The sequence below is a fragment of the Magallana gigas genome, chromosome 3 (assembly GCF_963853765.1).
Source record: "Magallana gigas chromosome 3, xbMagGiga1.1, whole genome shotgun sequence".
Classification (NCBI taxonomy): Eukaryota; Metazoa; Mollusca; class Bivalvia; order Ostreida; family Ostreidae; genus Magallana; species Magallana gigas.
The window spans coordinates 15,509,161-15,521,052 of NC_088855.1; the positions used below are offsets into that span (position 1 = coordinate 15,509,161).

Below are 11,892 nucleotides of genomic sequence, written 5' to 3' on the forward strand. Positions count from 1 at the left end.
CATGTTTTAAAAAAAATAATGGTTGTCTGTTTTGCATAAAATCTTAGTATATCGAGCCATTTTAAAAGAACAGTCTGCATAACATAATATAGTCTGTTTCACTATTGATGCTATTACTAGGTCAGGGGCGGATCGAAAATAAACGCTAAGGGGGATCTCTACTAAGTATGTTAATTGTTGCAACTGCAGAAAAAACCCTATTTTTTGTATTGTCACATTTCTAGAACACATTTTACCCACCAATTAATGAAGATAACGTTTAAAATCAATGAACATCTAGATTATATTTTTGACTACAAGTACTTTGATTCTATGAAATATACTATAAACACGAGGCACGATTTTTACTGCAAAACGGAAAAGGTAAAATAAAACACGTGGTCCAAAATTTAAATGACAATAACATTCGCAGGGATGTATCAGATGTGAGATATAGAGTCGTGTGAAGTTTTTTAAAGCATGCCATTTTGTATCATTTTATGTGATCTGATTTGCACACAAGAATACAGTATACATGTTTCTTTATTTACGAATCAAGAGCCCTCGGGAGGGAGATATACATTTAAATAATAAATAACACAAGACGTTCAATCTTGCCGAGCGGATTATATAAGAAAGTTATTTTTCCAAGATACCAAAAACTGGATTCCGAGGGACAATTTTGTGGGGTAAGGGGGTCTGAGTCATATTCACGGTGACTTTTACTATGTGAATTACTTTACTATGTTTGAAATACTCCGTTATTGCTGTTTAAAAGCAGGGGATTCTTATGTCACTTCTCTCATAGTTTAATAATAAATCGACACATGTAAAGAGGTGGAAAATTCAAGTTGTGATGTTGACATATATTGAAAACTGTGCACTAGAAAATTTTACATCTTCATTCGATATGTTCAGCTAAAAATGTTAATAGATTATGGTTTGTAAATGATTTAGGTCAAAATAATGTTAAATCAACCTCTATGATCCACACATGCACCATTATGGAAAAGCCTGTAGCGTTTTAATTTTTAAGCCGGTTTTTCGAAAGAAAATTGGATAAAACTCGGTAACTTGGAGAAATATATAGAGAAATATATATGAAGTATAAAATACAAAATGTTCGGTTAAAAAAACATGAATATTATCCAGTTAAAATATCACAAAGTGTTCAGATGTTCATATTTACGTAATGAATGTTTTGGTTAATATATAACTGCTATTAAATATAGATATTTGCTCTGTTAAAATATCAATCACTACTAAATTAATATAATTGAAATTTTGTAACTTGATTGCCAACAATAAAGGTCTGGCTCTCAGTACTTTCAGTACTTTGATACATAGAAGAAACCAAATGCCGATCTAACAAGACAAGTAGTGTAGAAGTAATCCATAACCTTCCTAGCAAAGTGTTTCTGGTCACATAAACCTGAAGTATCTACAACAACGGCTTCCTTTTTCTGATTTTTTTTTGGGGGGGGGGGGGGGGGGGGCAGAGAAAATGTTTGAATTCTATTTTACCCGCAGATATAGAAGGCAAATCTCTAAAACGTGACCAAAGTGCTAAACTAATGGTTAAACCAATCAAAATAAGTATGTAATAGACATGGAACACATTTCTAAGAAATTTTCCAAGCGAAAAAATAAAATCAGAAAAAAGGTGTAGTAGTATCTATAATTCAGGTGTCTTTGTTTTGGATTCTCTACATAGATCAGTCTCCGCACCCTTACCTTTTTCTGTAAGGTGTTGCATTGTCTGCACACACAATTTCATTCAAAATTCTCGTTCGATTTTTTTTTTCGCTTCTTGGAAAGGCCCGAGAAGTTGCAATTGAAAGCATTACTAGTATCTGACTAAATGACATTTTACACACACAAAAAAAACCAAAAAACCCAAAAACCCAAAAAAACAAACCAAAAAAAAAAACTACGTCACGTGGATAAGTGAATGATGATTTCTTATTGATTTGAATTAAAAATTTTGAATTTGAATACAATGATAATGAAAAATCCATGAAAAATCCAACAAGAGATCTTCCATTACACTCACTTATTCAACCCTCCGATTAAACGGAACTATGAAATTTCTATCAAGTATGTTTTGACGTACGAACCCAACCCTAATGCATTTTCTAGTAATGAATGTTGGTTTCATCCACATGAGAAATAGAATTTACTTTTTCGTCACAAAAATACATCCGTAAATATTTAAAAGTTTTCATCCAAACGTCGATTCTTGGAAAGAGGCTAGGCTACAAGATAAACAAAAATAGAAAAATTAAATACAACCGAATTCTATTGCATTGCAATGAGTTTTTCTTTTAGTAAATTTATTCATTGGATTACAAGCTCATGATTAAATAATTTTTAATCGTCCTTCATGCAGTTCAGTATTATTAATATCAATATTCATTTATCCACAGATCTATAAAAACCAGCTATTTCCTCTTTCTACTCACTGGATTTCGCAGATGAATTTGGCGCTTTTCTCACAGTCGTCTGCTACCCAAAAATTCTGATTCAGGGGGTCGATGGCCAGGCAGTGATGTGTCACGGGTTGTCCCCCAGCCCAGTTACTGAACCCCAGGGTACCGTCCTTACCCCAGAGCCACGTCCCGGGGGTCTGGAAGTCTGTCCCTGATGTCCAGTATTTCAAGTGTGAATCTTTGTCAGATCCGGAATCTGGAAAAAAGGAAGACATTGAACCAGCATTTTTTCTCTCCCATTCGGGCAGCACGCGGTTAGTTTTCCTACTTTCTAGTAGGCAACTCTTCCTAGTTTATTTTTTTTTCTCTCTATTACATAATTTATTTAAAAAATATATATATATTCTAATTCTGGTTTGTCAAAACTCACGACATGAAAACCAATTCATTTTTAGAGAGACGAGGTCGGAATCACATCATCGGATCGAGACACTGGCGATCAGATCTTGAAAACTTCCTACATAGACTAATGATTAAACTTACGGTTGGCGCCAAGAGTTGAAAGTTCGTTTTTGATAAATTCATTTTCTTTTGAAGTTTCAATCGCCAAAAGCTTTGCGCCCAAGAAATCACAAACCACCTGAAATTAAAATTACTGAATCGGACAATTTTCACGATGCATGGTAACTGAGATCATCTGAAAATGAGGTTCGACAAAACGTACAATGCTTTATGAACGAAATTACCATAGTACCTTTACCAAAAATCAACAATTAAACCCATGCATTTATCCTCTCCTCGCTATTTGAGAGATATTCTATAAAGTTAGACACGTCTTGGCTGTATTATATATATAGTGTTATAGTTTAGTGGTTAAATAAATAATCTCATAACTTAGTATGGTAATGAAATTTAATATTGTTCAAATTGACAATATATGAAACGGATTACGTATATACACATTTAGCCTTCTGCGCTCTATGTATATACTAAATATACCAGTTTACATATGTATTTTTAAAAAAAAGATAAATTGGACCCCCTTTAGTTACTTTGGCGCCTGCCCAGTTCTGTGTCATAGATCTTATCAGGTAACAGGAGTCGCCCCCGTGGATCCACCCATTTCTGCACGAGGTTGGTCTCTCCGCATCTACGATCAACCGAAGTGAAAAAACAATACAGACTTTGACAAAGAAAGCTTTAAATGAAACTATTCTTATCTAGTGATATAAATATTGCAAGAGTCACATACTTGAATACACAGAGAATATAACACAAAGACACAGTACAATCAACATGGCGGGCGGTTAACGATAAGTGTGAGAAACGTTAGACTATATGATAAGAAGAGGGTTTTCTTGTTATATAATTAAACAAGAATAGATAAGGGTTATCCCATATCCAAGATTTTCGACTTTTAAATTAAATGAATTTTCACTGTTCTCAGTGGATCTTAAGTTAAAATCATTAAACTTGTTAAGAAATTTGTGTATATATAGTTCTTCGTGTCCGTAGCAAGTACACTACCACCAATCTTGCGTTGATAACTACACGCCTTGAAATCCATTGTCAACCTCCGCTTAGCGTCGGTTGCCAATGCTTTTCTACGGGGGTGTTGCCCTCCCAAACAGGCAGTACTGTGATTTATATACTGCCACAGTCTATCTAAAGTTTTCCCAGAATGCTCGACCGTGAAGTCGAGCATGCGTTTTCCAAAAATAGACTAACGCACCCCTGCGAATGTTATTGTCATTTAAATTTTAGATCACATGGTTTTATTTGACCCTTGCAGTTTCGCAGTAAAAATCATGCCTCGTGTTTATAGTCCTTTTTAGAGAATCTAGGTACTTGTTATCAAATATAAATTCTAGAGATTTATTGATTTCAAACTTTATCTTCATTAAATGTGTTCTAGAAATAAATGTAACAATACAAAAAATAGTTTTTTTCTGCTGTTGCGACAATTACATGTAACATGCGTTGTAGAGATTCACCATAAGAATAAATTTTCGATCCGCGCCTGACCTAGTAATAACATCAATAGTGAAACAGACTGTACTATTTTATGCAGAGTGTTTCTTGAAAATGGCTCGATATACTAAGTTTTTATGCAAAACATTCACCCATTATTTTTTTTAAAAAACATGGTATTGCACACCACAAGCATCAAACATGGCTATGATTTTATTAAGCAACCCAATGTTTAATTATCAACCACTCTACACGGGGTTGAACACGAACGATAACTCTGTTCTGAATACCATCGTTTAATTTAAAAAACCGCTGGAATGTGAAATAAGACATACATCTTAAAAGATGTTGATGTTTTAACATAAATCAAAGTAGGATATGACACGAAAATCGACCAGTACTTGTGTATTTTGAGAATATTATCCGAACACTTATACTTCCGCTCGAAATTTCACAGGAACTGAACAAATCTCGGTGAAGTCTCGTGAACTTTCATTCGAGCACCTCTGAATTTATTACATACTTAGCAACGATAAAGAAAACATTCCGAACACATTCGCAGGGGTGTAACGTAACTGTTGCTGGCGCTCGATCAAGAGCGCTATAGCAATAAACAAGGTTAAATACATAGAATATAATTATGATTTACACATCAGATGAGTAAGGTTCTTATAGGTCTCTGCTTCATATTCTGACAATAACGTTAGTCATCTTTTAAATTTTTTTTAAATGACTGTAGCCTATTAGAATTGTGCATTTGCAAAATTATTTAAATCATTAAAAAAGATAAAGGAAAATTAATTCGAAATGGAATTTTCTTTTTAACCAAAGGGCACAAGTTTTCGCCGTATCATTCGCCCATCTGCCGATATGTATCTATAATTTTTCGGAATAGACCTTCATCTATTTGACTTTTATTGTACTGCTACTACATCCAGTTATGAATCGAATGTAAACAATGTGATCGAGAAAGCAAAGGTCGACTAACTTATCATCTCATTGATCGAAGACACAGGTACATTAACTCGTTATCGGAGTATGCACGGTATACTACATGTAGTAAGAGTAGCACACAGGGTATGGTAGAAATGAGATATAGTTGCAGGTCTGTAGCTCACGGTCTGAAAAAAATCGGATGGACGACCCAGGTCGTGGTCGTCCATCCGAATTTTTTCAGACCGTGAGCTACAGACCTGCAGCTAATAATGAGGTTAAGATAGGTTGCTAACATTTGGACTCCAGAGTATTACAGTGATGTTAGCTGATTTATGTATACTTAATGACGATATTGTACATCACCAAGTATATCTGTGATTCCTACTCAATAGAAAATGATTGAAATCTACACAATCAAGTTCTATATAACCATTTTAATGATCGGTCGAAACCTTCAGCAACCGAAGAAAACTACAATGGACTGCACGATATAATCATGATAATATCAGACACAAAGTTTTAAATAAGAGGTATTGGTAATATCTTTTATTTAACGTAATGATGTACATTATAACCCTGTCCCGAGTTTTTGCTTCCACCACTTTTTGCTTGATATTTCGATAAATCATAAATACCTTTGTGCTAAAACTACGTTCATCCACTAATATGAAAAATGTCCAGAATATCTGTTTTGAAACGCTCCCTCTACCGCTTCAACTTTAAATACACATCCCAATATAGAAAGTCTACAAGGATTTTGCATTGCATCAGCCATTAATAAGCCCGGATGATAGCGTTGAAAAATTGCGCGAGGTATCCCGAGTACTTCCGAATGGGGAAGGATGTAAACATTTCCCATTATAAATCTCCGTAAGAAATTTGTTTTTGTTCCTGTGAACTTTTATGAGTGAAAAATGATAATTGTTCAATGAAGATATCTTGGACACATTCTCTTTTATCGATTTCAACTGTATTTTTTCACAGGTATGTGTATTTATATTAAAAATCATCAAAAAGTAATGGAAGCAATAACTTGGGACAGACTATGACAATAATTTAGTTGCATTTACTTACTCTTTACAATAGCTTTTATTACTCTTTACAATAAATTCATTAGTTTGTGAAAGGAAAATGCTTTCTTTGATGATTCATGCGGGCTATATGAACAGAATATAAATATGAATATTATGAAAAGATATTTTTTTCCAAAAAATATGTCCACATTGCTACAGCCATGAAACTATCATCTAACAAAAGAATTACTGTATCCTTGCGGACTAGAGATATAATTTCCATGTTTGTTATTATTAAGCAGGTATTGTGATATCAATGCAGTCATGGATGGCGAGAGTTAACCGTATTACCTCAATCCTCAAACAAACAGTACCCCCGTATGTCACCACATTGTCGCGGGAGATGGAGCTGTTTGTCGGTTCGGAGCATTCTCGTCTTTACCAAAAGCATAGACCAGCATATCCCTCAAGTCTGTACCAATTCATCGCAGACTTCTGTAAGACGGGAACCGGAATTCTTGACTCCGCGGTGGACGTTGGATGTGGAACTGGACTGAGCACCCGCCCACTCTGTGAACACTTCCGCCACGTCATCGGAGTTGACGTCAGTGAAACTCAGATAAAAATGGCTCGGGAAGCGCATGCGCAGACTAACCTGTCGTTCGAGGTCAGTGAAGCGGAGCGACTGACGTTCATGCATGATGCTAGCACAGATCTGGTGACAGTTGCACAAGCTATTCACTGGATTGATCAGGAACCTTTCTACAAAGAGGTAGAAAGGTACTGCTGAGTCAAATGTAGTGTTTGTTTGTCTCCTCATTACGTTCATTGTTATCCAATTCTAAATTTCAAATGCAACAACAACAAAATGAAAACTTTGCATAGCAAGCAATCAGATTAAAGCTTAATATTTATGTTCTTTGAAAATAAAAAGTGAATTCAAAGGGTATATCAAAAGATTTTCTTGTTGCCCAAACTTTAAGTTTAAAACAATTTAACCAAAAGAATCAATCAAAAATATCCGTTATATGATTAAATGTTAGACGTACGTACATACAAATTTTAAGATCAGCACATTTAAACCAAATTCTTGGAGAAACATATTTGCAGGATCCTGAAACCGGGTGGAAGTTTGATTGTATATGGATATGGAAACTGTGTACTGGATAACGACAAAGGCAATCAAGTCATCCAAAGGGTAAGTATATACATGGCATCCTCATCTAATCAAAAGCGACACTGTTTCTTCTACGTGGAGCATGGTAATTGGCATTTATTGGGTACATGCGTTGTCCAATTGCGCGGCCATTAGCAGATCAGTGTCACACACAAAACATACTTGTAGCATGTTTAAGATGTATTTTTTCCACAAGAATTTAACTTTGGGAGTTTGCTCTTTGATTTTCTCCCTATCCGTGTTTCCTAGTTCTACCGACATGATCTTCATGGCTACTGGGACTCCAGGAGACGCCATATTGACAACTTGTGCCAGGAAGTACGTCTCCCGTTTCCAGGAAGGACAAGGTAAACGGAGCAACATTAATTACAAGATTCTAGCTTATTGATGTTGATCATCGCATATCCCTCAATAGATGGTAATATATCTACTATGGTTAATAAAATCCTTAGAATGATAAAGAGTTCATCCTTTGTTGGTAAACAGAAATTTCTAAACTTAATTGGTTTCGCATTTCCTTTGATTTAGGAATTCGGATTTCGTCATACAATACAGATGGACGGCTGCGGAGGTTGTGGGTTACCTGTCCACGTGGTCAGCCTGGCAGTCCTACCTCAAACAGAATCCCGAGTCTCATCTACTGAGGGACTTAGAGCAACAGTAAGTGTTTGTCACGTATGTAATGCAACAAATGCGCATAGACGTCATCAATTCCTTTGCCCGTTGCAACTCAAACACAGCGTGATTTTGTTTAGGCAAAACGCCTGCAGCGTACATGTACGAAGACGAATAATTGCTTTTAACTTTGACACAGAAATACCAAAGACATAAGAAATCGTTGATATCTTCGATTTTAATAGTATCCAGGTAATCCAAATACAACAAATGTACAAGTAAATTTTTTATCAATTTTTAGATAATGTGACGTACATATAAAACCTAGCTTTGAAAACGGTAGTATATTGAATGATCTAATACCATGTTCCGGAATTAACTGTGAACTTTGTGAAACAGTATAGAAATTGAAAACATTGGATTAATCTTTATTATTCCGACTCCGAACAGAAGGAATTAATATCTTTTTTGTAACATAGTGAGCTTATGGTTTGTAGCTCCTGATCTGAACAAATTCGGCTGGACGATGCTATAGTCGTTTTAAAATTTACAGCAAATCAATATTGCAGTATTATTTTGTGAAAAAGTATTAGATATTGAAGGAATTTTTATCGCCCCTGGTCTTAAGTTTGAGAATAACAGACATTTCGATTATTTTACAGTTTGAGGGATATATATCTGGACCAAAGAGTGACCATCACGTGGCCCGTGTTTCTTTTACTCGGAAGAAAGGCACCCACAAGCTAGGACTGTCTCATCAGTCAGAGAGAGAGAGAGAGAGAGAGAGAGAGAGAGAGAGAGAGAGAGAGAGAGAGGAGAGAGAGAGTGTGTGTAATGAAATTCCATTAAGAGTTTTCCCCCTTACTTTATACAATGTATTAAATGATTCTGTATTTATTTTAATAATTGTATGTGTATATATCTCCGTATAATGTATATTCTCAGAAGAAAATAAATTTTGTCATTTTGTGAATGTTTTGTTTGGCTGCTTCGGGGACCCTCAATTTAAAAATACATTATGTATGTGCTCCGAATACACTCGGAGAATAGGACTATAGCAAATAAAAACGGAACTATTATGATGTGATAAACAAAACAATCTTTGAAGTCACATCGTTAAAATTGGACATTGGGGTTTTTGAGGGTAGTACCCTGTATTTTTCTCACAGCACCAGGTCAAAATTGCAACGCGGTTTAAAAGGTGTCTTGGGTAAACGTACCCCCGCGGAGTGGGAGGGTTTAAGAAAAACTTTATACGCCACTGATACTCCTTGTGCATCTTCATATTCAACAAACGTTATATGATATTAAACTAATATTGTATTTTTCAAGGGTAAAGTTACAAAAACCCCTCAATTATGCTGTTGATCACACGTGCTTGTCTTGAGTATCAATAAGCTTGATGAGGTTAAAAAAAAGTTGGAGTATGAAATATGTTATTTTAAAATCATAAAAAAATCAAGCTATCAAACCAAGCATCAAGAAGAATCAAAGTACTGATAGTACTGAAAAGCGCTAACCCAGCTTCTGTTTGTATATAACAGATATATGTATATAACATTTCAGCTTCTGTATACGCACTATATTTCCTCATCACTGCGTGGCAGCCCCTGCAATAATGGTTTTTGTAAACCCCGTACATTAAATTCACAATAGCCCGTACATTAGATTCACAATAGCCCGTGCAGGTATGTGCATAAACTTCTGAAACTGGTTCCCCAACCAGTTTAAATGATGTAAACTTCAGCTCATAGGGGGTGGGAGGTGGGGGGGGGGGGGGGCGGCGGTTATTCGATGCACCGGAAGTAGAAGTCTAACGACAATAAAGCGCTGAGCTATGCTTAGTGCTTTAAAAACGACTTTCTTCGGTGATTCATGCCGATATGAAAGAAACGATATTACAGAATACACACATAACCAACATTTTTGTAAATCGTGATCCTTTGCATGATTAACAGTTGTCATATAATCCAATTTGTGTTATTTAAACAACAAAATGCTTTCTTTGGAGATTCATGGGAATATGAGGGTGGCGACATTGCAAAAAATAAATAAATGATAAAAAAAATAATACATAAACCGCGTTAGCAGATAACGCGGATTATTTATTTTTTCCCGCAATGATCGCTACCTGCATATTTAACCGGCATGAATCATAAAAAGCATTTTATTATTGATATTTACATCTTTCTTTTAACAAATTAATACATGGATCGTAAAATGTCAGAAAATTAACTTGATTATTGTTATACTGTACATCAGTACCTTAGCAAAAAGAATTCTAAACAGTCAAATATCGTCTCCTATGGGAATCTGAGTCTGACATTATCATGATTATTTCACCCAGTCTGTCATTTTTCTGAGGTTGCTGAAGGTTTCAACCAATCGATAAACGGGGCGTATTTATTGCAGATTTTCATTTTCTACAGAGCTATGAATAACGATATATTTTCGTAAGAAATAGAGGAATGCTTCTTTCTGAGTATAATAGAATGATTCGTGGTCATACCATACAGTAAAGGCAGCGCAGATGACGTATTTCCCGCGCACCCCTGCGGTCAAAATTACAAAGCGGTTTAAGACAGGTGTCTCTGGTAAAACCGCGTACCCCTGCGGTAGAGTCGTCCAACAAGTCAACAAGGTGAACAGGATATCGGACTGAAACGCGAGTTACCTCTCTTGACTAAAAAATTGACAGCTACACGTAACTACATGTATACAGTGTATATAATTTTATTCAATGGAACTATCTAAAATAAAATACGATATATTTTTAAAATGTGAAATTTATAGCGTACGTTTAAATTCGTTCATCAATGCTATTTAATTTAGTTACTTGACGATGTATTTTTACAATCCATTCAAAATGACGTAGCCTTTTCAAAAATTGGTTAAAGTACATGTATATTTAAAAGGCTGCACTTGTCTAAAGTGTTTTGGATTTAGTACTTTTTCTTTATGAAAAAGTATGCGTACATTCATATATAACAATGTTCACGCTAATTAAATTTAGACCTTCGATCACTGGCAAAGAGCACGATGATAGGTATATTAGATTGGATAGTATTGTAATCTTACCCAGCGCTTGTTTTCGTCGTTAGTAATAATTACGTTGGTCCAAAGTGAAAACGTCCTATAAGTGAAAATATACAAAGGAAACCGTCCAGTTTCATCCTACTTCAATGAATTAGGAGGGTTGGATGGTTGTGGCCATTTTAAGGCTATATTTATTTCCTCATAAAGAAGAACTCAATTAATGCTCAAAATTTTAAAGCTAAAATAGTTGGATTTTAAAAAACTTAATGTTAGTTGGCCAAAAACAAAAACAAATACAAATATTTTATTGGCACAAACACAATTACAATAATTGGCAAAGGCCCAATGGATATATAGGAACATCATTGTATGTTTACAATAACTGCATGCATGTACAGTAGGCCTATATATATATTTTTACTGGTCTATATAGATCAGTTGAACATTTCCCTAGACTAATTGACATCTGTGTTCAAAGCAGTCATTAATGAATTTAACAGTAATTTTTAAAATAGTATGTATTTCACTATTTAAACATACATGTAAAATGTATCTTTCTTTGTCCAAGTTATTGGCAATATTTATTTTAATTATATTATAAAAATTACGAAAATAGCTGTTCCTTAGATGAGAATAGGCTTTACATTCAAAAAGAAAATGAGTTTTATAACATCAAAGTATAGCATACGTTAATTTGTTAACCACCGTATTTCTTTAACAATGTACGGTGAAGATG

The 11,892-nt window shown here is 34.9% G+C and overlaps 2 protein-coding genes across 3 annotated transcripts; one reads left to right on the forward strand and one right to left on the reverse strand.

The window, feature by feature from the left end:
• Positions 1-2,040: 2,040 nt before the first annotated feature.
• Positions 2,041-3,793, reverse strand: LOC105338893 (perlucin). Its single transcript, XM_011444187.4, has 5 exons — positions 3,661-3,793; positions 3,461-3,558; positions 2,952-3,048; positions 2,442-2,664; positions 2,041-2,234 (listed from the first exon to the last, which is right to left on the reverse strand). Exons 1-5 carry the CDS (start codon positions 3,704-3,706, stop codon positions 2,201-2,203), a joined length of 498 nt encoding a protein of 165 aa, XP_011442489.3. The 5' UTR covers positions 3,707-3,793; the 3' UTR covers positions 2,041-2,200.
• Positions 3,794-5,295: 1,502 nt separating this feature from the next.
• On the forward strand, positions 5,296-9,089 carry LOC105338892 (putative methyltransferase DDB_G0268948). Of its 2 annotated transcripts, none has more exons than XM_034483303.2 (6): positions 5,296-5,394; positions 6,631-7,108; positions 7,439-7,526; positions 7,755-7,852; positions 8,034-8,165; positions 8,783-9,089. In XM_034483303.2, exons 2-6 carry the CDS (start codon positions 6,645-6,647, stop codon positions 8,865-8,867), a joined length of 867 nt encoding a protein of 288 aa, XP_034339194.2. In that variant the 5' UTR covers positions 5,296-5,394; positions 6,631-6,644; the 3' UTR covers positions 8,868-9,089. The 2 variants fall into 2 exon arrangements, with proteins under 2 accessions (XP_034339194.2, XP_065934717.1); XM_066078645.1 differs by having other exon boundaries at positions 5,305-5,394; positions 6,628-7,108.
• The last annotated feature ends 2,803 nt before the right edge of the window (positions 9,090-11,892 follow it).